Below are 25,865 nucleotides of genomic sequence, written 5' to 3' on the forward strand. Positions count from 1 at the left end.
CCTAACAATTAGCACGCAGTGATCAGAGAGTTTGGCTTTCACATCAGCTATAAATACAGTAAACCGTCAACATAATGGACTAATGTGGGGAGGGGTGTCTGTAAAAAACAGAAAGTTCATTATATCTGAGGGTTTACTCTAAGAGTGGCAGCTCCTCCGCCTCTGAGCCTCCCACTCTCTGCACTGTGGGGGGGCTTGTCTTGGCTATGAACCACCAGTGCTCAGGGCAGCAAGTGGCGGGAGAGGAAGAGGGGAGATCCCACAGTGGCAGTGGTGATCCCAGCCATAGCCAGGGACACTGTGGCCGCGGTGATCCCAGGTTCAGCTAGGGACACCTCATCTGTGGAGATTCTATTTTTTTTTGGGTGGGTGTGATTGCAGATGTCCATTATTGTAGATGTCCAGTAAAATGGGGTCCGCTATGTCGGGGGTTTACTGTACTGAGGTTATCAGAATGGGAAAACCCAGTGAGAACACAGTGGGTTGCTATAAATTTTCTGTGCTCAAACACTTGCAATTTTCTGCAATACAAATTTCTCAGGACTCTCTCAAAATATTGTAAAGTCATGTTCTGTGGTTTCTTACTTCAACTCTACTAATTCTTAAAACAATTGCTTACTACAATACCTCATCTTGTGACTAAAGTTAGTTACTCGTGTGAACCTACAACTTAGAGCTTGGCTTTAGCCTTTTTTCTGCCAGAGTGCAGCGGTACTGCATCATGGCGCCTTTTTTCCCCCAGCCGGGGATCCTACGGCTGGTACTGATAGCAGGCCTCCGCACCTCAGCTGGCTCCCAGCTGTGGGAATGTGGGGTCCCACCTGCTCCCCTGCCAGGGTTTTCCTGGCTGAGGCTGCCAGTAGGGCTCCACACCCAAGCCAGCTCCCAACCACAGGGCCGAGGGGTTCCCCTCACCCCCGGCCAAGGTTCCCAAGGCTGAGGCTGCCAGCCTGGGCTCCATGCCCCAGCCAGTTCCCAGGCCCGGGGCTGTGGGGTCCACGCACCACTGCTGGGGATGCTGGGGCTGAGGCTGCCAGTGGGACTTGAGTTCAGGCATCTTTTTCGCTAGAAGAAAGCAGTGGTTAGTTTGGCTAAGCTAACATCTTTTGCAGGTCTCAGGTCTTCTGGTGGTTCTGCTTGAGTTACAGCTATAATCAATATTTCTCTCTTATTGATCACTTATATGAATGTCAAAAAGTACAGACCTGACTACAACAACATTTTGGAATTTCAAATGCTTCAAATATTCCAAAACCAAAATCTGCCAGAAATTCCAATTCACAGGAACATTCTAAAATATTTGTTTTCATACCAATCTGAATCAAAACCAAATTTTCAAATATCAAAATTTCCTCACGAACCAGAAATCCCACATTTCAACCAGCTCTAATTACAATTCTCTTTCATAAATATTACGTTATATTTTCATACAATCATAGAAATGTAGGGCCAGAAGAGACACTGAAGTCACCTACTCCAGTGGTTCTAAAAAAATTTTTACCAGGGTACCCACAAACTGCATTTTGCTTTCGTGACACAGTTCCCTCCTGCTTCTCAGTCTCTTGTTCCTCACTCATCCTTTTCCCCTTCTTAGCTGTCTAACCTTGAGGAAATATTCAATTTGAGCCAATCAAAACATGGCACTGACACAGAAACGGAAAGAAAAGAAAAGAGGTGGCAAAAAGAGAAAAAAAGAAATACTTTTTTTTTTCTGCTAACAGCATGAACTACAGAGAGTTGGCTGTGTTGACGTAAAAAACTGAAAAACAAACAAACAATCAACACAGTTACTGGTAGAAGTATAAAGGAAAAAATACAGAAATGGGCAACCAGAGCTAGGCGGAATAAGGTCAACAGAAGGCTTACTTGTTTTAAGCAAATAAAAAAATAATCCTCTATACATGTCACAAACAATGGTTTATTAGAAAAAGAGAAATCACTACCACACTGATTGGTTGACAGGAGGAATGCTTACGTTGTAAATAGCACCTTCAAAAGCAATACACAGAATAACTTAAAAAAAAAAGATGTAGGTACAAACATTCAATGCCTAACTTCATTATCAATGTACTTTCCTCCCTCATAACAAACAATACAAAAGACAGGTTGGGCGTTTTATTATTTACCATTCTATCTGTATTAGCAATCAGTTAAAAATAAGCACATAGGCAGGACGATAAATGGATTAAGTAGTATACATTTTCTGATGTATGCCTTTCTTTGTGTAAAATCTGAATGTGCTGAGTAATATCAAAACAAAAAGCAGTCAAGTAGAAGACGCTAGAAGAATTCCACAGAGACTTTAACAATCTACACCCCAACATCAACTTATGCCTCCATTACTCCACACAAGAGATACATTTCCTGGACACTACAGTACTAATCAAGGATGGCCTGATCAGTACCACACTGTACCGATAACCCACTGACCGCTATACTTACCTACACCCATCTATCTTCCATCCTGCACACATAACTAGATCCATTGTTCACAGTCAAGCTCTTAGATGCAATCTCATTTGCTCTGATCCAACTGACAGAGACCAAAAACTACAAAATCTTTACTAAATATTCATAAACCTGAATTACCCACCAGGGGAAGTAAAAAAACAAATTGACAGGGCCAGACAAATACCCAGAGACCAACTGCTCCAATATCAGCCCAAAAAAGCCAAGAACAGAATACCACTGGTCATCACTTACAGTCCCCAACTCAAACCACTGCAATGAATTATTAAAGACCTACAACCTATCCTTAATCAGGATGCCAAACTCCAGAACACCCTAGGTGACATGCCTGGTCTTTCCTACAGACAACCTCCCAACCTTATGAGGATCCTCATGAACAGCCACAGTCTATACCCCAGGAATACCAGTCCTAGAACCTTTCCTTGCAACAAAGCCCGCTGCCAGCTTTGTCCACATATCTCCTCTGGAAATACCATCACTGGACCTAACCAGGTTATTCACAGAATCACGGACACTTTCTCATGCTCCTCAACTAACATCATATATGCCATCATGTGCCAACAATGTCCAGATGCTTTGTATATTGGACAGACTTCTACCTCCCTTAGACAAAGAGTTAATGGGCACAAAACAGACATCAAAACACTCCAGATCCACAAACCAGTTAGTCAACGTTTTAATGGAGTGGACCGTTCTGTTAATGACTTAAGAGTATGCGTGTTACTGAAAAAAAATTTCCACACCACTACTCAAAGGGAAACAGCCAAGCTGTCTTTTATATTCAAATTCGGCACATTAACATATGGTTTGAACCGGGATGGGAATTTTCTGAGTCGCTATAGGGGCTTGTCTGCATACTTGGCTTAATCTAATTCTTGACCCTCCCTCCACACCCCTCCACTCTCTGATTTGCTCACCTTGATCATTTTTTTCCTATTTGTCCTCCTTGATTACTGTTTTTGGTTCTCTGTGCCTGAAATATTGAGTCTGTTCTGGTCTGGCTATGGTCTGAAGAAGTGGGTCTATCCCACGAAAGGTCACCTAATAAATTATTTTGCTTGTCTTTAAAGTACTACTTGACTGCTTTTTGTTTTGATAGTATATAGACTAGCACAGCTCCCTTTCTGTTACTATTCAACGTGCTGAGTAATGTATGCAAGAGAAAGTTACATGGGAAAACACATTGGCATAACAATTCAGTTCAGATATGTTACCACCACACATCAATGTTGCATCTTATTACTGTGGATTTTAGAAATGGGGCTGGGACAAAGAACAAACAGTCTAAAAATAATAGATACACTATCAGGTAACTATTTTGCTCTAAATTATAGTTCTTAAGCACTAATCTTGTAGCTAACCCAGGTAAACTGCCAGGCAGCTGAGGAGCCATAAGATTAGAAGCCCGGGTTCACCAACAGTCTACCAGGTGAGCTGCCCAGGAATCAGGGAAGTTAGCTGGCACGGAACTAGTCAGACTTGAAACTTGCATGGCAGAGTCCCAGAGGGTTCCTCCCTAAATGCTATCAGACTGACAATTCGGATTGCAACAAATTGGCAGGGTCCAACAGAACAGTTTTCTATCAGAATATTTCTGACTGGCTATGTTAACAATACTGCATTCTGAAATTTTCTGGAACTTTCTGACAATCTGTGAGGCTATGGAATTCTCATTCCATACTTCCTTTTGCTCTCTGACATGCAGAATATTTCGAGCAAATAAATATTGCCCTCAGAGAGGCATTGTTTTAAACTTGGAATTATCTAGTCTATAGAAGGATTTAAGTGAATAAGAATAAATTAGGTTAGATGTGTGTGGAGTACACATGCACTTAAATATGACAGATTGCAGGACAGCCACAATACACTCATCCCTCATTAAACGAGTTCTTTACTAATGAGTACTCGCTAAAACGAGGGATACATATCCTTACCTTTATTCACTGGATAAGTGAACTTCCACTGCTAATACAAGCCTAATCCCCTCCCCGACAGCTTCTGCCCACCGCAGCCTGAACCACCCTGCCCGCCTCGCAGACCCAAACCTGCCTCAGCCTAACCCCCTTGCCAGCCCTGCATACTTAAATTGCCACAGCCTGACCCCTCCCCCCACTGGTGCTACATACCCAAACTTCTGCAGCCTGACCCCTCCCCCTGCTGGCCCCTCACACCCAAACCCCTGCAGACTTAACCCCCCTGCTGGCCCTGCACACCTAAACTGCCACACCCTGACCACCCCCTCCCCACCGGCCCTACAGGCCCAACCCACCACAGCCTTAACCCTCCCCACTGGCCCTGCAGACCCCAACCTGCTGTAGCCTGACCGCCCCCCTACCGACCCCACACACCTAAACAGCTACATCCTGACCCTTTCCCTCGCCAGCCCCACACCCCTAAACCACTGCAGCCTGACCCCCACACCTGCCTCACGGACCCAACCTGCAGCAGCCTGAAACCCCCTGCCCACCCACCCCACGAACCCAGACTGCCACTAACCCTTCCTCCTGCTCATGGCCCCAAACTGCCACCAGCCCTTAATCCACCTCAACACCCAAACCCAAGATTCACTTATCTTTCAAAAGCAGTGCCACATGCTGCCACTCTTTCCCCAAATTAGGAGCACTAGGAACCAAATCAGAGACTTTTACCTGTATGTTAATGGTAATTTAGTGTCCCTCTTACGAGTTTTTGCCAATGACCAGAAAGTTGGAACCAACTGTTCTCATATAGCAAGGGATGAGTGTATGGAGATATTAAAAAGGATCTTTGATTCAAAGTTTCACTTAATATCTTCATCTCACAACCACAATGACTTACAAAAGGACAGTGTGTGTGTATTTAATAGAGTTTGAGTAAAAGTACCATGGTAAGCAAAGAAAGCAATTTTTAAAATCACTCAAAATGTTTTAGGTTGGTTAGTTTAAATGGGTCAAAGGGACATATATTCTGGGCTAAATATTTTGAAGTTAGATGTTACAGGATTTTACAAATTTCTGAAGCAAAGTTAAAAACTGTTGACAAGAGAAAGTCAATAGTAATCAGTACAATTTAAGCTATAGAACAATACTTTTGTGCAATTATATTCAGATACCTTCAGCAATTCTGCCAATGCCATATTTGCAGACAGAATTTATTCTCTGCCACAGACAATTCTGCCTTTGTTTAGAATATTCTTATTTCTTGGCATTTCTAGATCACTGAGTACAGCAGAACATTACAAACTGTGCACTCATATGTGATGCAGCAGTTATTAGATGACCATAATTATTTGGATTTGTACTGCAATTTGCTCAAAGTACAGGAGGCATCTCTAAAATGAACTGACAGAATCATTGCTGAAATGATTACATGTAGTAGAAATAAGCATTAATAAGTTAAGTGGTTCCTTTCATTTCCTTACAGCACAATTAAAATCTGCTTTTGCTTCCTGAAACGTCTCCACTGATTCACAGATAACTCTGCCAGGAATTCATATATTGGTATCTAACTGCCTCCATGCATCTTTGAAATGGGACAGGTATTGCCAATATTCCCTTCTCAGAGCTAAAAAAATTCTTATTCTGAATTAGGGACAATGTATTCTATGGGACACAAAAACAGGTCAGCAGCTCTCTTTCATCATGCTGTTTCTTGGGGCCCCAAAATTTTAGTATTGCTATGTTTGTCAGACACAGAACCTTCTGAGATGGGTACTCAAACGAGAGAGATTAAGCCAACTGCCACTTATTTTAATGGACACTTGTAACTGGGCCATGCCCGATGAAACTAAACTGGTTAGAATTCTGAAATGTTTTAGAATTAGAACTCTGGAAATGTTTGTGTCTCTGTGGCAGCACTGCAAAGGGGTCTGGTTAACGGTCAGCTTGAAACGATTACAGGCCCTGAATACAGGTTCTTTTTAAATCTCTGCATTATTAAAAGAGGTCATAAATTAGGTACCCACTGCCTTTAAGGAAACGAGAGAAACCAAAGACTAGACACACAGAGACAACGAAATACACTCTCTACCCACCTGGTGGTCCCTCCTTGTAAAGTTTTAGGTGAGCTAGAGACAAAAGCATAAGCAAGAGTGCACTTTAGCTCCAAACAATATATTGATATTTTGATTATCATTTCATATACCAGATACAGTTCTTGATGATTCTTATGTCAAACAGAAGTAGTTCTAAAGAAGTCATTTCTCACCATTGTTGTATTCATTACCGCAAACCCATCTAAGACTTCCCAGAAAATACTATGAGGCAGTTGTGAACTTCATCTCTGTTACCAGCTATTAAAGATTACTATCGGAGCTAAAAATCAAGTCATATGTCTATTTTTAAAACCCTTGAATTCTTCACTGATACCAGAGAAACTCTATTTTGAAGTTCACAGACTCCACTTTTGTGGCTCTGGCTTCCACTTTAAATGAGGGAGAGTCACTCCACCATTTGATGTAGCTGCAGGTCACGTAGTGCTGAATGTAATCCTGGCAAGGAAACTAAAATAGCAGGCATTCCACTCTGAGGTAAACAGCAGCAGTCATCCAATGAATGAATGGGTGGTGGCAAAACTAAAAACACGACGGTGGAATGTGTAGCAGAAGAGAAAAATATTAAATGTGTCTGGAAAGCTCTGACAGGTCAGCATGCAGGCAGTGTGTCAGTGGACAGCCAAAAGTGTCAGAGCACAGCTTCTGACAGTGCAGATGGAGCAGAGGAGAATTACAGTGTAGCTTTAGAATGTGTATGTATGGAGTAATAAAAATGCACATACCCATGTTGAAAAGGAATGAAATGTAAAGCATTAATGACTGCATCAGCAGCCTGTCACAGACAAGCCATCCATAACAGGGTGCAATCACTTAGAATAATTTCAGCCGTTATTGTGATTGAGGTGCTCTTTAAATCGCGGAAGGGATTTGTGGGTTTAGATTAATACCATATTATGGATTATATTGATAAGGAAAATAAAAAGGTTCCTTGCTTGGGAAAATGATACAGTTTGGTTGCATCAATCAATCATTTATCAGAGGCTGTATCCATGTCCCCCAGAAATTACCTTAGCTACCCCCCGAGATCCATGCTGTATGAGAACAGACAGCTGAGCAGATAGGCTTTCCCTTAAAACAGACATTCATAGAAAACTTAAATTCTACCCACTATGGAAAATGGGGCAGGGGTGGTATTTAAATTAATCTCTTTTTGAAGGAAACCTGGTTAAGTCCAAGAGGACGCAATAGGTGAGCTATTCTGGGGGTATCTTATTTCTGTTTTCAGCATAAAACCACATGGGATTCAATTAATGACATCTATGTCTGGAAACAACACCTACTTTAAGTATGGAAACACCTACTTATAAAACAAATCTGCAAGCATTCTGACAAAAGTCATAACACAAGATTTTGTGTATATATATATACACATGCACACTGTGGAATGATTAAACTCGTGTGTTATTCATTCACCCATTCAAGGTTTTCAATTGGACATGACAAACAAGGATACACAACAAGGAATCTAACTCATGCCAAATATTATTCTCAGCAATTTTCTTCACAGATTTCTACCTCATATTACTTGTTCAGAAGTCACAGATAAAAATATTTTTTCATAATAAACTAGAAAATAAAAAAAATTGAAGTGCTCATTGATGAACTGACTGTGCTTCTGTATCTTGTTTACAAGCTATGGTGCCATTTTAGTGTGTAACTAGTAGGAAGAAAAATCCCCCTAAACAGTATATTAGATATATCAGGGTCTGCTAAAATTAAAGCATATGTGACATTACAAGCAAAAACAGAGACTTCAACAGAGATTTCAGTAGACAGAACACATCATAGCATGTATCTCTAAGGTATAATATATCCTACTTAAGTCAAAGATGACTAATTTGCTTTGGACGTTTCACTTATGTTATACAAGGGCTTAGGACATGAAATTTGTTGCCATACCAACAGGAAAAAGTATTTGCATAGGGAACAAATTACACAATTGTTTTACTAAATAATATACACACCCTTCTACCTTTGGAACGTGACACACAGAAAAACTCCAAGTACATTAAAAAGTTCACTTTACCGTGAGTAAAAGGCACAAGCATTATGTCACTACAGAACGAACATTTCGAGACACTACCTTAAATAAAGCAGGTGCCACTGATTCCAGCCACAGGGTCAAAGAATCTTTAATTTTAATCATAAAATTTTACTTTGACAAGCTGTAAGCACCCAATAATAAAGTTGAAAGAAATATATCAAACCAAACCAACCCAACATCTTCCCCCATTACTACTCCCCATCCCTTTTTCTTTTTTCCCGTTGCTGGGTAAATAGATGAGGTTTTGAGGCTGCTCTAAAATAATGGTTTTGGGTTTTTTTGGCTCTACACTGACTTGGGTGTTTTTGTTTGAGGTTTCTGTTGAGAGTGGAACAGCAAGAAAAACAGAAATTGAGACTGCCCCCTCCATTCAGGACAGCACTAAAGCACTCTCTATTTGCCTGAATAAGAACACCTAAACAATACGGAGCTCTCTCGACTGCAGCATATCCCTGAAATAGAGCTAAAGGTAATTTGAACTAACTCATGGCCTACTTTTTTCCTGCTAACCAGTCAGGATAAGAAACTTCTAATCTTTAGACCACCTTCAAAACATACGGGGTTTGGATCTCAAAACAACAAATAAGAAATTAGGAGCTCTTCTCAGATATTAACTGAAAGCTAAAAAACAAAAGTAGCAGAATTCATAATGAAGAACAGCAGTAAGCCGTAGCAGATTTTTTGGTTGGTACATTCATTATTATAAAAAAACCCTCAGTTCCTAAACTGAGCAAAGTGCAGTACCTAAAAGATAAGGCTGAAATTAAAACAAACAAACAAAACCAAACTCTTAATAATTGCTGGAAAACAATTATACCAGAAAAAGTTTAAACTAATGAACAACCTACCATTCCTCTAATGTTGCACATTCTACGGTACCAATTTTTCACTCACTCCTAATGACACCAATTCAATGCAGCTCTGAACAGGACACATTCTTCATTTTCTTGCCCATATGTATTACCAGTCCCACTATTCTCAACACTCATCTATTCTTCTGAAGACTTCTACATTTTCGGCTCCATTGCTTATCCCTTGCAATTTACGCTTCAGCCGCTAGGTGCCACCAATACACTCTCTCTCTACGCTGGATAACTATATGTGACTAGTAATGGTCTGAAGAAGTGGGTCTATCCCACCAAAGCTCACCACCTAATAAATTATTTTGTTAGTCTTTAAAGTGCTACTTGACTACTTTTTTGTTTTTGATTATATGTGACTATATGTGGGTATAACTTCAGATCTATGGGCATGATTGTGCACCCCTTATCAGGCAAAACTCCCACTGTTGTAGTAAAGAATGCTCTGTCATTCTGACCAGCAAACTCAGGCTGAGTAACTGTTAAAAATTATGATTTTCAGCAACAAAAATATTCTAGCAGCTTGTATTACCATTTAAATTAAAATTATAATTAAAATGATTTTAAAAATACCTACAATGAAGGGGAGAATTTATGGAAATACATTATTTTAACAAAAACATGATTTACATGAAGCTCAACATTTAAAGCTTGTGAAAATTGTGGTCAGTAGAAATGTTTCCACTTTTTTTTTTTAATTTCTACTTAAGAGTTTTGCATTTAAACATTTTAATATAGTGCTTGCAATGAAAATGGAAATCTTGAATTGTTGTACTGGTACATTAGAACCAGCAAGTTAACATGAACAACAACAAAAGTGAAACTAAACAAAGCAGCAGAAGCGTAGCACTTTAAAGACTAACAAAATGATTTCCTAGGTGATGAGCTTTCGTGGGACAGATCTGAAGAAGGGGGTCTGTCCCACAAAAGCTCATTACCTCATAAATCATTTTGTTAAAGCGCTACATGACTGCTGTTTTGTTTCGTTAGAATACAGACTAACACACTTCCCTCTCTGTCACTATTCAATACCTAGCTGAATGAAATAGAAAAATTGCTTTATATAATTTTTGTAGCCTTTTAACTATGTAATTTAAATTATTAGAAAATTCTTAAACATGATGCAGTAATTCCATGTTTATTTTATCACAGTAATTCCATTCGATTTTTTTTCTTTTTTTTGTGAAAAATCCCCTATTTTGAACCTTGGGGACAAAATAATGACAGTCAGAGTTGATTTTTATAGTATTTTTGTGTCAAACTGAATATCTAAAACTCAATACAACTGGTCAAAGCAGATCTAAAGTAGTAGTTTACTGGAATTCCTACATCACAGATACACATGTGCATATATAAATCATAAGTAAACAAGCACCAGTATAATTATCATATCTTGAGAGGCATCTGTAATATGCAAATAGCAAGTAACATGAAATGTCATCAGGTTTAAACTGCACGTATTTGGTTTTGCCCACTCCTCCATTTCCATTTCTTCCTCTGCTCACTCTAAATATTAGGTTTTTCTTTTTTCCTCCCCGCCATCTTTCCCTACACTTCTTCATTTTCCCCAACTGACTTTCCTCTTCACCCTGTGTGTAGTCTTTCACAAATGTTCTGTCTCTTCCCCAAAGATTCTGCTCCCTTCCCCTACACACTTGGTTTTGCCCTGCCCTTGTTACCCTTCAGCCCTCCTTTGCTCTTTAGGCCCTAAATTGTCTAAGGCCCCACAACTCAGCTACACAGAAGCATCTTAACACAATTTCTTGCTTCACCTTGTTTCAGAGCAGAGTATAGGCAAGCCAGACCCTCCCTTCCACCACTAACAGATCTTTTTCAGATTAGTGGGGGGAAAGATGACCTACAAAGTCAACCTCAGCCTAAAGTTTCAAAACAGAATGGACATTGAGGAACTCTGAAGATTGTGGAATAATGACAGTGTAAGCGGAGGCAGTATACAGTTTGCAACTGACTGCAGAGACTTCCCCACAAACAATCAGGTGCAGAAGTAATCTGAAGGACAGGGGTGCTGATTAGGGGTTTGAACAAGCAAATATTGAGATCTGGATATTTGGGGTAGTCTAATTTTTGGGACCACCTTGTAATCAAAATTTGACCACTGTAATCAAAATTTGACCATTTGACATTTGTTTACAGTAACTATATTTATTAAACTTTTTAGTGTAAATGGAATGAGCTCAGCAAACATAAAATAAAATGACTTCTGTAAGCATTAGGGCTTCATAAAGGAAGACAAAAGAAAACAGCTTCCATTCCCTCGGACGTCCAAGCAGCATAAAGCACTGTTCAGAGGCAAATCACCTGAGTAACTATCTGTTTGATCTTACTTTTCCTCTCACAGGTAAAGCTACAACTACAGCTCATTTACTCGATGACAGACATTAATAACATCCCCTGTCACTTCTATCCTGCCAGGAAGGCAACAATAGAAACATAGCTGTTGGGCACCTGCAGCCTGATTTATGACTCAGTAAATAGTCTCCCTATTCCATATTTACAGAAAAATCATTGTGTGACTGGATCACATGATATAGTATGCAATTACCTTTTACAGTGGCAAGGTTCCAATAGAGCACTACAGCAAATAAATGCCACCCAACCAACAAGCAGAAGGAGAAAAGTTAATAAGGAATTTCTTCTAAACATTACACATTCTTCCCACCTATTCCACCCAGCAAAAGATTAAATAAAAGGAAGACACTTGGCTGTACATTTAAATTGTTTTTTAAATTTTTTTTACAATGCTCCTAATCTCAGGCTCCATACTTACACAATAAGCACACATTCTAAGGTGCCTGAGAGACTTAAATAGCTGGAGGATTTAACACTGTATGTATGAAATACCTTCCTGTATAAAATAAAACAGATCCCATACTGATAAGAGCACGTGTTTTTGAATATGCCAGGAGAGAAAACAAGATGAGGTGCAAAACTCTGATCTAAATCCAGATCCTCATTCTGTAATTGACGTTCTGATTCAGAAATTAATTTAGGCTCATTTTTAAATTACACATGCTCACAGGCTCGTTCAGACAAAAAGTTAAACACACATGGTGTGTAATACTGCAGAACAAAATCTGATACGAGAGAGCAAATTCCATTAAATCCACAGGGTTTATTATTAAGTCACATGGCACCATCTGTTTTGGCAAATCCTTGAGCCAAAATATAAAGTGACTATTCTACTTGTGCTTTGCAGAAATGCTTTAAATATTGGCTTCCCTTCCACTGGGATTTGGAGTTCTCAAACTGTGGGTCAGGACCCCAAAATGCATTACCTCGTTTTAATGGGGAGTCCAGTGTGACAGGTTGGATCACAGAATTCCCCTTGGGTTTGTCCTTGGGGGAGATGCTCAAGCTATTGAGCCCACCTTCCTGCCCTCTGGGGCTCCCCTCCACACAATCCTGCTGGGCCAGAAGCTCTGGTCTCCCTCCACCAAGGAAGAGAACTGGGATTACTGCCCTCTTGCAGAGCAACACAGGTGCTGAACCAGTTCAGCTCTGGGAGGGCTTAGCTATAAGGCCCATCGACAGCACCCAGTCACCCAAACCCCTAAAAAGGAACAAAATCCCAAATAAATTAATTTTCCCTGGTCTAAAAGTTGTACACAGAGAAAGCTCATAAACATGTTTGCACCCTTTATCAATGAAACGCATATGCACAGCTGTTGCCTCTCCAGTGGTCTTGACAATAAACAAAAAGTGTTTTTTAAGCATAAAAGGTAGGAATTAAGTGGTTGCAAGTGAAAACACACCCACCAAAGTTACTAAGTTAAAATAAACAGAGATGTCAGCTACTTCTAATGACTAAGGAACCTGTTACATGCAAATTCTTATGCTAACAGTTGCTCTTATCTCAGGCCAAAGTTGATCTTTTTCTGCTCTGGGTCCAGCAGCTTTGCCTCCACCCTTTTCCCAGAGATTTTCTTTCCAGGTCTCTTAGGCTACGTCTACACGTGCACCCAACTTCGAAATAGCTTATTTCGATGTTGCGACATCAAAATAGACTATTTCGATGAATAACGTCTACACGTCCTCCAGGGCCGGCAACGTCGATGTTCAACTTCGACGTTGCTCAGCCCAACATCGAAATAGGCACAGCGAGGGAACGTCTACACGGCAAAGTAGCACACATCGAAATAAGGGAGCCAGCCACAGCTGCAGACAGGGTCACGGGGCGGACTCAACAGCAAGTCGCTCCCTTAAAGGGCCCCTCCCAGACACACTTTCATTAAACAGTGCAAGATACACAGAGCCAACAACTAGTTGCAGACCCTGTATATGCAGCACGGACCCCCAGCTGCAGCAGCAGCAGCCAGAAGCCCTGGGCTAAGGGCTGCTGCCCACGGTGACCACAGAGCCCCGCAAGGGCTGGAGAGAGAGTATCTCTCAACCCCCCAGCTGATGGCCGCCATGGAGGACCCCGCTATTTCGATGTTGCGGGACGCGGATCGTCTACACGTCCCTACTTCGATGTTGAACGTCGAAGTAGGGCGCTATTCCCATCCGCTCATGGGGTTAGCGACTTCGACGTCTTGCCGCCTAACGTCGATTTCAACTTCGAAATAGCGCCCAACACGTGTAGACGTGACGGGCGCTATTTCGAAGTTACTGCCGCTACTTCGAAGTAGCGTGCACGTGTAGACGCAGCCTTAATGTATATCCTGTTGAAGGTGGGGAGCAATTTCCAAAAGGCAGCTGAAGATAAAGGCCTGATTGCATTCTATTCCTTAAATAGGACTTTCCCCCAGCATGGGTACCTTGTCTTCAGTCTTCCTCATCTCCATGGAAAAATACCATATTCAAGGTAAAGTCCAGCATCAGGTGGCATGGTCACATGTCACTGTAGGACCAACCACAGTTTGGGCTTACAGGAAGAATAAAACAATTTACAAGTCAGTGGTCTGAGTAGTGAGCCATTAAGTTCCTAAAGTATCACTAATGGCCCTCATTAACACATTAGAATTAAAACCAGATTCACACATCGTATTTCTAACTTCACCTATAAGAATGATACATGCACAAAAATAGAATACATGGATTCAGCAAACTGTAACTTTAAAAATGATATATGATCTCTTTTGCACAAGGCATCGAGGTAAACATACTGATAAACCAATTTTCATAAAAAATGAGTGAAGAATCCTGTGACGGCCAGGGCTGGCTTAGACTTATCGGGGCCCAGGACTGAAGCCTGAGCCCAATCCCCTGGGGCTAAAGCCAAGGTTTGAGGGCTTCAACCCTGGATAGTGGGACTCAGGTTAAAGGAATCTGATTAGGACTAAATCCCTTAGGCTCCAGCCTCCCTTTTCTCCCGCTCATCCCTGATTCTGGCGCAGTGCTGCTCAGGATTTGGTCTCCTTCTCCTAGGGTCATACTGTATTTTTTGTTGTCAGAAGGGGATTGCGATGCAATACAGTTTGAGAAGCCCTGCAGTAGATGAACTGCAGAGCACTCCAGAGTATTGTAACCTAACTGCCCTGTGTGGACTTCGCTGGCGTGGGCTAAAGCTTGTCTGTGTTATTGTAATCCTCTTTCAAACAGGGCTATGTTAATACAAATGAGATACTTTCATATTCAGGTTAGCAACATCTATACAGAGTAGTTAGATAGCAACAATTTGGTATGCTTTGCCACTGACTCTTGTAGTTCGCATGACAGCACTACATAAACTTAGGCTTGAAATACATGGCAGATGTATAATCGTTATTGCTTAATGCATTAGTGCAAGGCACACAGGTCAATTTACATGCTGACACTCAGAAAAGATAACATATCAAGCAAACCATGAAATCAATGCACATAAGTTAATGAACAGTAAATCCACATGGCCATTATCATACAGGAATAAAGTGGTCTTAGCTCACATGCCAAGCCCTCTGATACTACACTCATGAACGAAGAACATGGAACCTACATAGAACAGAATAAAGAACAGAACTGGCTGCCTACTCACAGGCTCCAGTAGTAGCCTCTTGCAGTCAGGAGGAAAGAATGAAGGGGAAAAGTTGCTCACTGCTCACCATCCTTCTTCTCAGTTACATTTCAGTTGGCAAGAACGAGAGTCTGACATTAGGAGCAAAGATGCAGCAGTCATTCCAGATAGGTGACACTTGAAAGGTACAACATTAAAATGGCTGTGCTAGTCACAAGTGGCAAGCTGGCTTATAATAAAAACACAGAAATCTCAGGCAGCTTCATAAATTGTGTTTTGACTTGGTATGATTTAATGTATCTGTCATACTATAAAGTTGGTGACCAATAGAATAATAAAACAAATTAAAACTCTTATTTCTGTTAATATATGAACTGGAGTCAAATTGACTAAAATAAAATCAATCAGAAAAACTCCAACTATAAATCCATGTGCACGTAATAGTGGAGCTGATTTATCATTTTTTCCTAATATAGTCCTGCCTAATAATTTACATCATTAATAAACTATTAACTCTATGACAGATTTTAATACTAGCTCTAAATAACACCTGTTAAGATCATCCACAGCCTCAGAAACAACCCTGACATTATAATCAAAGAGGCAGATAAAGGAGGAGCTACTGTCATCATGAACAGGTCTGACTACCAGAAGGAGGCTTCCAGACAACTCTCCAATACCAAATTTTACAGGCTACTTTCCTCAGATCCCACCAATGAATACACTAAGAAACTACACCATCAGCTCAGGACACTCCCTACACAAGCACAAGAACAGATTTATACCAACACACCACTAGAGCCCCGTCCGGGGCTATTCTACCTACTACCCAAGATCCACAAACCTGGAAATCCTGGACGCCCCATCATCTCAGGCATTGGCACTCTCACTGAAGGACTGTCTAGTTATGTGGACTCTCTCCTCAGACCCTATGCCACCAGCACTCCCTGCTATCTCCGAGACACCACTGACTTCCTGAGAAAACTGCAATACATTGATGACCTACCTGAAAACACCATCCTAGCCACCATGGATGTAGAGGCTCTCTATACCAACATCCCAAACAAAGATGGAATAAATGCTGTCCGGAACAGTATCCCTGGTGATGCTACAGCACATCTGATGGCTGAGCTCTGTAACTTTATCCTCACACACAACTATTTCAGATTTGGCAACGATATATACCTTCAGATCAGCAGCACAGCTATGGGTACTCGCATGGCCCCTCAATATGCCAATATTTTCATGGCTGACCTGGAACAGCACTTCCTTAGCTCTCATCCACTAACACCCGTCTCTGCTTATGCTACATTGATGACATCTTCATCATCTGGACCCATGGGAAGGAGACTCTGGAGGAATTCCACCAGGATTTCAACAACTTTCACCCCAACATCAACCTCAGCCTGGAACAGTCCACATAGGAGATCCACTTCCTGGACACCACGGTGCTAATACACGATGGCCACATCAATACCACCCTGTACCGTAAACCTACTGACCGCTACGCCTACCTTCATGCCTCCAGCTTCCATCCCAGACACACCACACGATCCATGGTCTACAGCCAAGCACTAAGATATAGCCGCATTTGCTCCAACCCCTCTGACAGAGACAAACATCTACAGGATCTCTACCAAGCATTCTTGAAACTGCAATACCCACCTGAGGAAGTGAAAAAACAGATCAACAGAGCCAGACGTGTGCCACGAAGCCTCTTACTACAGGACAAGCCCAAGAGAGAAACCAACAGAACAGCACTAGCCATCACCTACAGTCCTCAGCTAAAACCACTACAGCGCATCATCAGGGATTTACAACCCATCCTGGACAATGATCCCCCACTTTCACAGGCCTTGGGAGGCAGACCAGTCCTTGCCCACAGACAACCTGTCAACCTGAAGCAAATCCTAACCAGCAACTATACAGCGGACCACAGGCACTCTAACTCAGGGACCCATCCATGCAACAAACCTCGCTGCCAGCTCTAACCACATGTCTACACCAGCAACACCATTACAGGACCTAACCAGATCAGCCACACCATCGTAGGTTTGTTCAGCTGCACATCTACCAATATAATTTATGCCATCATGTGCTAGCAATGCCCCTCTGCTATGTACATCGGACAAACTGGACAGTCTCTACGTAAAAGGATAAACGCACACAAATCAGATATCAGAAATGGCAATATACAAAAACCCATAGGAGAGCACTTCAACCTCCCAGGCCACACAGTAGCAGACTTAAAAGTAGCTATCCTACAGCAAAGAAATTTCAGGACCAGACTCCAAAGAGAAATTTCTGAGCTACAATTCATCTGCAAATTCGACGCCCTCAGCTCAGGCTTAAACAAAGACTGTGAATGGCTGGCGAAATACAAAAGCAGCTTCCCCTCCCTTGGTGTTCACACCTCCAGCTCAACTGCTGGTAGTAAGCCTCACCCTTGCTGACTGAGCTAACCTTGTTATCCCCACCCTTGCTCTGGCTTATTTATACCTGGCCCTGCAGATTTCCAAGACCAGCATCTGATGAAGTGAGTCTGTGCTCACGAAAGCTCATGCTCAAAACTTTTCTGTTAGTCTATAAGGTGCCACAGGACCCTTCGTTGCTGTTACAGATCCAGACTAACAAGGCTACCCCTCCAACAGATGAATTCAAGTAACTCTGAGGACAGATCTACACTATCACTTGTGCTGATCTAACTTACATTGCTCTGGGGTTGGAAAAAAGTCATCCCCCACCCCCATCTCCAAAAATGCAAGCTGCAGTGACCTAAGCACTGTGCATGCTGGTGCTTTTTCAGCAGGGAGATGCTCTCCCACCCGTGGTACAACTACTCCACCTACATGAGAGCTGGAAGCTAATGGGAAGTCACTCTCCCACCAGCATAAAGCACCTTCACCAGACTCGCTTCAGCAGCCCAAATGCACCAGTGCAGCATTTCTAATATAGACCTGCCCTGAGTAAGTTAGATCTTGCCAAGAATAATGGAACAACAACTGTTTTTACTAGGACATTTCCTTTTCTGCATCATGTTTCCCAAAGGAGTAACCCGTCACGTGGCAAAATTTCTTTGTGATAGTTTCCAATAACCTTTTGTAGAAAATAATACTTAAACGCATCCTAAACATTTATTAACATTACTGAGACAAGACCCCCCCAAAAAATCTCCAGCCTGAATCAGCTTGAACCAAAACCAATGCGCAGAACAAGTCACAACTGACATTCCAAAGAACAGGCTTCCTAAATTCTATTTTTGCATCACAGCCAGGGCTGCTGAGGGAGGAGGGGCATGAGAAGAGGGCAAAGGGGGGGGCCCAGAGATTGCCAAGAGATTTAAAAGAGCCCGGGACTTCAGGTCACTGCTGCTGCTACTGCCACACCAGCAGAGGCTGCAGGCCCAAGCCTTTTAAATTGCCACCGGAGCCCTGTGCAGTCCAGATGGCACTGAGGGCTGACTGAACCTAACCCAACCCTTTCTTCTCAAGGCCCTCTCTCCCCTGAGGGGTCTGGGGCAAGCAACCCCCACATTGCCCAGAGTCTATCACCAGCTATGAGCTCAGCAGTAAAATATGGTTTCTTCCATGAAATCCCTTATGTGCTAAGGACAATGCAAACCTATAGTAAGTAGTCTATTACCAAATCAATAATAAAGCATATGTAACATTTATACCAGAAAACATCATCACACAGATTTTGAAATAAAGCAGTTGAAGATCCAAATCAGATACTCTGCCAGGGGACGTGGGCTATGACCGAGGTTCTTTGGCTCTTCCGCAATACAAGTAACATTAAACTTAAATAACAGTAGTAGTATTACTGATGACTGTATAAAGCTTGACAAGGGAAAATAAAACAAAATTATGTAAAGCTTTGAAGGGGTACAGTGGGAATCAGGATTTCATTAAAACACAGAATGCTTTGTGGGTCTGCCTGAAATTAATTAAGCCAGATCTTTGCCGTGAAAATTACTCAAACTGCGCAGAAGGTGGGAAACATATGTAAAATACGATCACTTTCTTCATGGTAACATTTCCGCTTGAGGGTCCAATTACACCATTTCAACTCTAAACAGCTAGCAAGAATGACAGTAAAAGTAGTGAAGTTTTGTGGCTTGAAAAAAAATAAATGTCCTCATGAAACCTCTGAGAATATCAAGTGCTGGCAAGGAAGAACAAAGTGAAACAAATTTCTTTACATTTGAGCACACAACCAGCTGTTAAAAAGAATAGGCTCCATCTTCAAGTGGAGCACTCACTTCCTCCCTTTTTACCCAAAGAGAGCCTAATGAATCTGACTGTCGTTATCTAGCTGGCAAATATAAGTTCAGAGAGATATGCCACCTTTATAGTGTTATTCCCTATTCATGTAGAGAAAATGATAAATAGTAATTCTTTCACTTACAAATATTTTCCTTTACAGACTACTTTAACTACATCATTATGAAGTTATTTAAGCACTACTTCAATTTTACAGATGAAGAATGAGGTACGCAGGAAAAGTAATTTGCCCAGGAAGGAAGCATGTGTAAAAGCTGTGATTTGAGCTTGTGAGTTTGTGTCTCTTGTATGCTCAGATCACTACAATCTAGCACACAAGCCTCTGATTTGGTTTAAAATGTGTTCAAGGATGGATCCCTTAGTGGCAGTCCACAGCACAGCCAAAGGAGATTGTTATACTTTGTAAACTGCGAAGAAAGCATCTGGCATTATTTGGCATTTCCTTTGCTATCATTTAAAACACCTGTGTTTCAGTAAGAGCTCTCTCCTTCAGAGCCGGCTTTCTCTTTGCTACAAAGAAATAAAAAGATCTGTTTATAGCACCAGTCTGTTGTCATAGAAACTGTGGTGCCATAGAGACAGCAAGACTTCACTGCAGGATCAAGTATGATAGAAAGACAGATTGAAGAAGTAGAACCAAGTTTAAAAAAATTAGCAACAGAACTAAAAATGTTAAGAATAGTTATTAATGCTAAATGATTGTTATTTCAGTCTGATCCATTTTAAAGTTATCTCCAATATGAATGCCAAATAAGTCCTTTTTTTCCTCATTTTTCCTTATTACTCTCTCTCCCCACTTTAAGCAATAGGATAACTTGTTCCAGTTTCAAGTCACTGCCAGGCCCACTGTTTACTGAATAAGCATTTTTAATAGGGATCACCAGGACCTGCAGTTTCTTCCCTTATGCGTCTTGGTGGTGACAATTCTTCAAATACATGAGTGTTAGGCACGGAAAGCTCTTTCACTTCTTAGATCAACTAGCATATGCAAACAATACTCATTTATCTATGAAGGAAAACACTCCTTGTATCCTTCCCAGCTTCAAATGCTGTAACATATTGAGAGATATTTAGTTTAATTTTTTTTTACACTAACATATTTTGAAAAGGAGAGTTTCTAATAGAGAACCCAATAAGAAGAGTGTTGATTTTTTAAAAAAGCCTTTTAAGAAGATTTTAACAGAGGTCTTTCTGGTTTCCTGTTTATTTTTATAAGGCACTTTTTAGCAAGGGAGACTCTAACTTAGTGCCTGGCAATGCAGACTGAAGTATTGCCAGGCTTCATATTTATTTCTTTGGGAATCACACGATTTTGGCCAGGGCAGCAGCCGCTGTAGCTATAATGGGAGAAGCCTCATGCCTCCGGTGTAGCTATGATGGGAGAAGCCCCATGCCTATCACAAAATTTCAGGCTTACCTGAAGGAAAACTCCTTTTAATTGTCTGCCCTTCCTACTTACTTGCCTTATGAGGAAGAGAGCACAGTCAGGGCTGCTGCAGAAAGCAGCTTAAGCTCTCCACCCCTCCCTTCAGGAACAGAGAGGCCTTTTTTTGTAGTAGACAGGGAAAGGAGGGAACTGACACCATTGTTAGGCTAAACTAAAGGCAAAAGGGAGTGAAAAGATCCAAGTGCCTCCAGCTCCTTCCCCCTCACCCAAACCCTCGCCATCCCTACCACATCAGGTCTGGGAACAGTGAGAGAGTGAAGAATGCTGAGAGCTGTGTGCCTGGCTGGAAGACAGGAATGAAGAATCTCAGGAACTGCAGATGGGTAGATGTGCAGCCCCAGTTAATTAATAAGAATTTTGATATTTGAGGAGGCTTTGGAAACTCCACACCACCAGTTTAGCAGCGTTGCGGACTCTAATCATTGCAGTTAGACAGTCAGGATGCACAGAGGGAATTTAAAAGACAGACCAAAAACCTCAATATAACATATTTACATGAACTGGCATACTTAAGGCTATTGGGTTGCAGAAGGAAAACGTATTGGCTTTGAGATAATTTCAGAGTAAATCAACAGTAAAAAGTATTTTACCCATGACTTTATTTTGTGATAACATAAGCAATGCCAGACAGGGCCAGACCAATGTTCCACCTAGCCCAGTAACCTTTCTCGAACAGTAGACAACACTAACTGCTTTTGGCAGCCAGAAGTTGAGGGATACTTGTAGCACAGGGGAGGCATCCCTGACCATTCTTGATGAATAGCCACTGATAGACCTATCCTCCAAGAACTGATCTAATAATTTTTTTTAAAATCCAGTTAATACTTTTGGCCATCTCAACAACCCATAGAAATGAGATCCACAAGCTGACTGAGAGTTGTAATTTTAGCAGCGCTACCAAGTACCACCCATAGGTCTCCTGTTATGTCTCTTTCCACCTCAGATTAATTCTTACACCTCAAACCAGGCTGTATGCAAACACTAGGATTTCTCTGCCTCTAGTTGCTCATGCGCGATCTGGCAAAAAGAGGTATCAAGATCTCCAATCTGCGGCGCCAGGGCGAGCCTGACACCTAAGGTGGAGCACCTACGGGGACACTCGAAGAAGAAGCGTCAAATTCCTGCAGTCACCATGGAGCACAAGCCAAGGAGAAGAGCAGGGGTAACAGCTAGACAAAAATGTAAGAGAGAGAATACAGCCCAGCCATTTCCCTTTTCCCCAGATACAAATTGCTAGCAGCTTCCCTTCCCATCCTGGAGTTGGGATTCATTCTTCCCCCAGCTTCTAGAGAGAGTGAGGCTATAAACTCCAACCTCCACTCCCATGGGAGTGTAGTGCCCTGCCCTAGAGGCAGTTTTGCACCTTCCTGTTACAACTCAGCCACTGCGGGAACAGAGTGCCTTTCCCTTATACGTAAGAAAGAACAAACATGGAGATAAATAAACCTTAGTGGCTGTGCTTTATGGATTACTTGTCAGCACAGAAGCTACACAATTTTTTTTAACAGAAATAAAATGTTCAAGATGACTTAAGTCACTAATCTCTAATGATTACTCAAAACCTTACGAGAGCATGGGTAGTGGGTGAACCTAGGGCTGGGGGTGGCAAGCCCCCAACCCCATCCCTGCTGTCCGAGGCAGTTCCCTTCCCACCCAGGGCCCCAGAGGAGTCAAGTCCCCTTCCCCACTATGGGAGCAGGCCACCTCCCCCCAGTGGGAGGTGCATACCCCCAGCCTGCCCAAGCACCTGGAGGGTGGTACAGATCCAGCCTTCCCCAGCCCTGATAGGGCACACAGCCCCAGCCTTCTCTGGCACTGGGCAGAGTGGCAGCACATCCCAAGCCTCAGTGTGGATGATGCCCAGGCAATCCCAAAAGACCAGAGGAGCATGCTGAAAGGGGACCAGGGCAAAGTGTGGGCAGACCCAGCCAAGCAGTTTGGGAAAGCATTGCCTCTTATTCCCTCTGCCCATGTGCAGCAGTTCACCAAGACTATGTTACTCACTCAAATTGTTAGGCTGAGGAAGAGGATTTACATGAATTGGCATAAACAAGGCTACTGGGCAGCAGAAGGAACAGGTACAGTATGGACTTGGAGATTTATTCTTTGAGATGGATTCTAAAGGTAGCCAGCTCAAGTACAGTAAATGTGGTCAGGGTCATACTGTTTTGTTTTTGAACTGAAACAAATCATAACCTAAATAACTAAAAATCAAATATAGCACAAATATTTCTAAATCACTTTCTGTTCCTGTGGTAGCTGGTGCTTTTTTCACAGAGACTACAATTCAGAACAAATGTGAAACAAACTACTCATCAAATGCTAAATAAAATAAATGAATTTAAAATTGCGATAGACTTGAGTTGTGACTGACTAAAATGAACAAGGTCCCCCCCAAAAAAGAGAGGAAAACCAGTATCTGAGAGAGAGCATTTAAACTTTGGTACTGAAAGTAAGAGCTTTCCATCTGATTATAGCTATTAGGATGATTTATCTGCTAAGAAACTTTCTTTCAAACAACAAGAGTCCCACACTACTCCTAGCTTAAAAATGAACAGTATCCCCTTAAATTGCATTTGAAAGTAAACTGGAGATCAGTGAAGACTTGGGTATGGGCTGTACATATGCAAGCAGGTCTCCACTGAAGACGTTATTACATATACAGATGACAGTGGCACTAAGGTACAACCGTATTTGCTCTGATCCATCAGAGACAAACATCTACAAGACCTTTACCAAGCTTTCCTCAAACTACAATACCCACCTTAGGAAGTGAGGAAACAGATTGATAGAGCCAGATGGGTACCCAGAAGCCACCTGGGTACAAAACAGTCCTTGCAAGGAAAACAAGAGAACACCACTGACCATCACATACAGCCCCCACCTAAGGCCTCTCCAGCACATCAGTGATCTGCAACCCACCCTGAACAATGATCTTTCACTCTCAAAGACCTTGGGAGGCAGGCCTGTCCTTGCTTACAGACAGCCTGCCAACCTTAAACAAATCCTCACCAGCCACTACAAATCACAAACCAGTGACTCTAGGCCTGGAACCAGCCCCTGCAACAGTCCTCACTGCCAACTCTGCTCTCATATCAACACCAGTGATATCACCACAGGACCTAACATCAACCGTGCCATCAGGGGCTCCTATACCTGCACATTTATGAATATATATGCCATCATGTGCCAACAATGCCCCACTGCAATTTACATTGGCCAAACTGCACAGTCTCTGTGTAAAAGACTAAAAGGGACATAAATCAGATATCAGTAACGGTAGTGTACAGAAACCTGTGGGAGAGCACTTCAATCTCCCTGGACACTCAGTAACAGACTTAAAGTAGCAGTCCTAAAACAAAGAAATTTCAAAAATCAAATGGAGAGAGAAATCTCTGAGCTGCAATTTATTTGCAAATTTGACTCCATTAACCAAGGATTAAACAGAGACTGGGAGTGGCTTGCACCTTACAAAAGGAGCTTCTCTGCCCTAGGTGTTAACATCTCCACATGAGAGTGACAATAGGCCATATCCCCTGTCTTATCTGACTTGTTTTTTCCTCTTTTCATACATACTACTGATAATGGGCTTTTTCCACCCTGACTGAATAGACCTTGTCAGCTCTGGCCCTCCCTTTTACTGGGACCCCACTCTTTAAATACTGCTCTGAAACCACCCCCCCACTCATGCGTCTGATGAAGTGGGTCTCTGCCCACGAAAGCTTAAGCTCCAAAATATCTGTTAGTCTATAAGGTGCCACAAGGACTTCTTGTTTTTCTTGAAGGTACAGACTAACAGGGCTACCTCTCTGATACTTGGGTGAATTAGGAGCACAAATCCCATTGCCTTTCATTTAGATATAGTACAAGCTGTATTATCTTGTACCTCTGGGGAACTGGGGGTGCCGGATAATCAAATGTGCCGGATATTGGATTAAGGCCACTGGCCCCACTCCAGCAGCTCTGCTGTCACTGCCGCCAGCCAGACTGCTGCCCTCGGCCTGGCCAGGCAGCTGGCCCTGATCCTGTGACCACTGGTGGACAGTTGGCCCTACAGCCATGGCCAGACATCTGGCTCCACAGCCCCAGCAAACCAGACAGACAGCCCACCCTGTGGTTCTGGCCAGACAACTGGCTCCTGGCCACCCTGCTGCAGTTGGAGTCAGTTGGAGAGGCAGTTCCAAGGCCTTGGTCAGGCAGATGGCTACTGTCCTGCTGCTGCTGGCACAAGTTGGACAGTTGGCCCTGGGGCCACAGGCCATGGCTGGGCAGCCGGCTGGCCCGGTCCCACAGCAACCAGCCCCACTCTGACAGAGCAGGTGCCAGTTAATTGATCTTGCCAGTTATCCAAATTCCAGATAACTTGGCTTTTACTGTACTTAAGAAAAATGCCACAGTAGGGCTGTGTCTACACTAGCCCAAAACTTTGAAATGGCCATGCTTACTAATGAAGCACTGAAATACATATTCAGCGCCTCATTAGCATGTGGGCGGCCGCGGCACTTCAAAATTGCCGTGGCCTTCCACCGCACGGCTTGTCCAAACAGGCCTCCTTTTCGAAAGGACCCCGGCAATTTCGAAATCCCCTTATTCCTATCAGCAGATTGGCCATTTGGGCTAGTGTAGACGTCTACGTAGACAGCTATGTCTACGCTGGGACGTGACATCGCAATAGCTTATTCTGACGTAGCGAAATCGAAATAAGTTATTTCGATGCTTAGCGTCCACACATCCTCCAGGGCTGGTACCGTAGGAAAGAGCTACATCGAAATGGGC

At 42.4% G+C, this 25,865-nt stretch overlaps 1 protein-coding gene across 2 annotated transcripts in view; it reads right to left on the reverse strand.

The window, feature by feature from the left end:
- The window catches only part of FMN1 (formin 1), a 360,158-nt gene that overhangs the window by 233,243 nt on the left and 101,050 nt on the right, over positions 1 to 25,865 (reverse strand). For both annotated transcript variants that reach the window (XM_074996955.1, XM_074996956.1), the window contains exon 4: positions 6,482 to 6,514. In XM_074996955.1, the coding sequence (XP_074853056.1) occupies positions 6,482 to 6,514 (33 nt within the window). The remainder of the gene's footprint in view (positions 1 to 6,481; positions 6,515 to 25,865) is intronic.

Source organism: Carettochelys insculpta, chromosome 6, assembly GCF_033958435.1.
Source record: "Carettochelys insculpta isolate YL-2023 chromosome 6, ASM3395843v1, whole genome shotgun sequence".
Taxonomy (NCBI): domain Eukaryota; kingdom Metazoa; phylum Chordata; order Testudines; family Carettochelyidae; genus Carettochelys; species Carettochelys insculpta.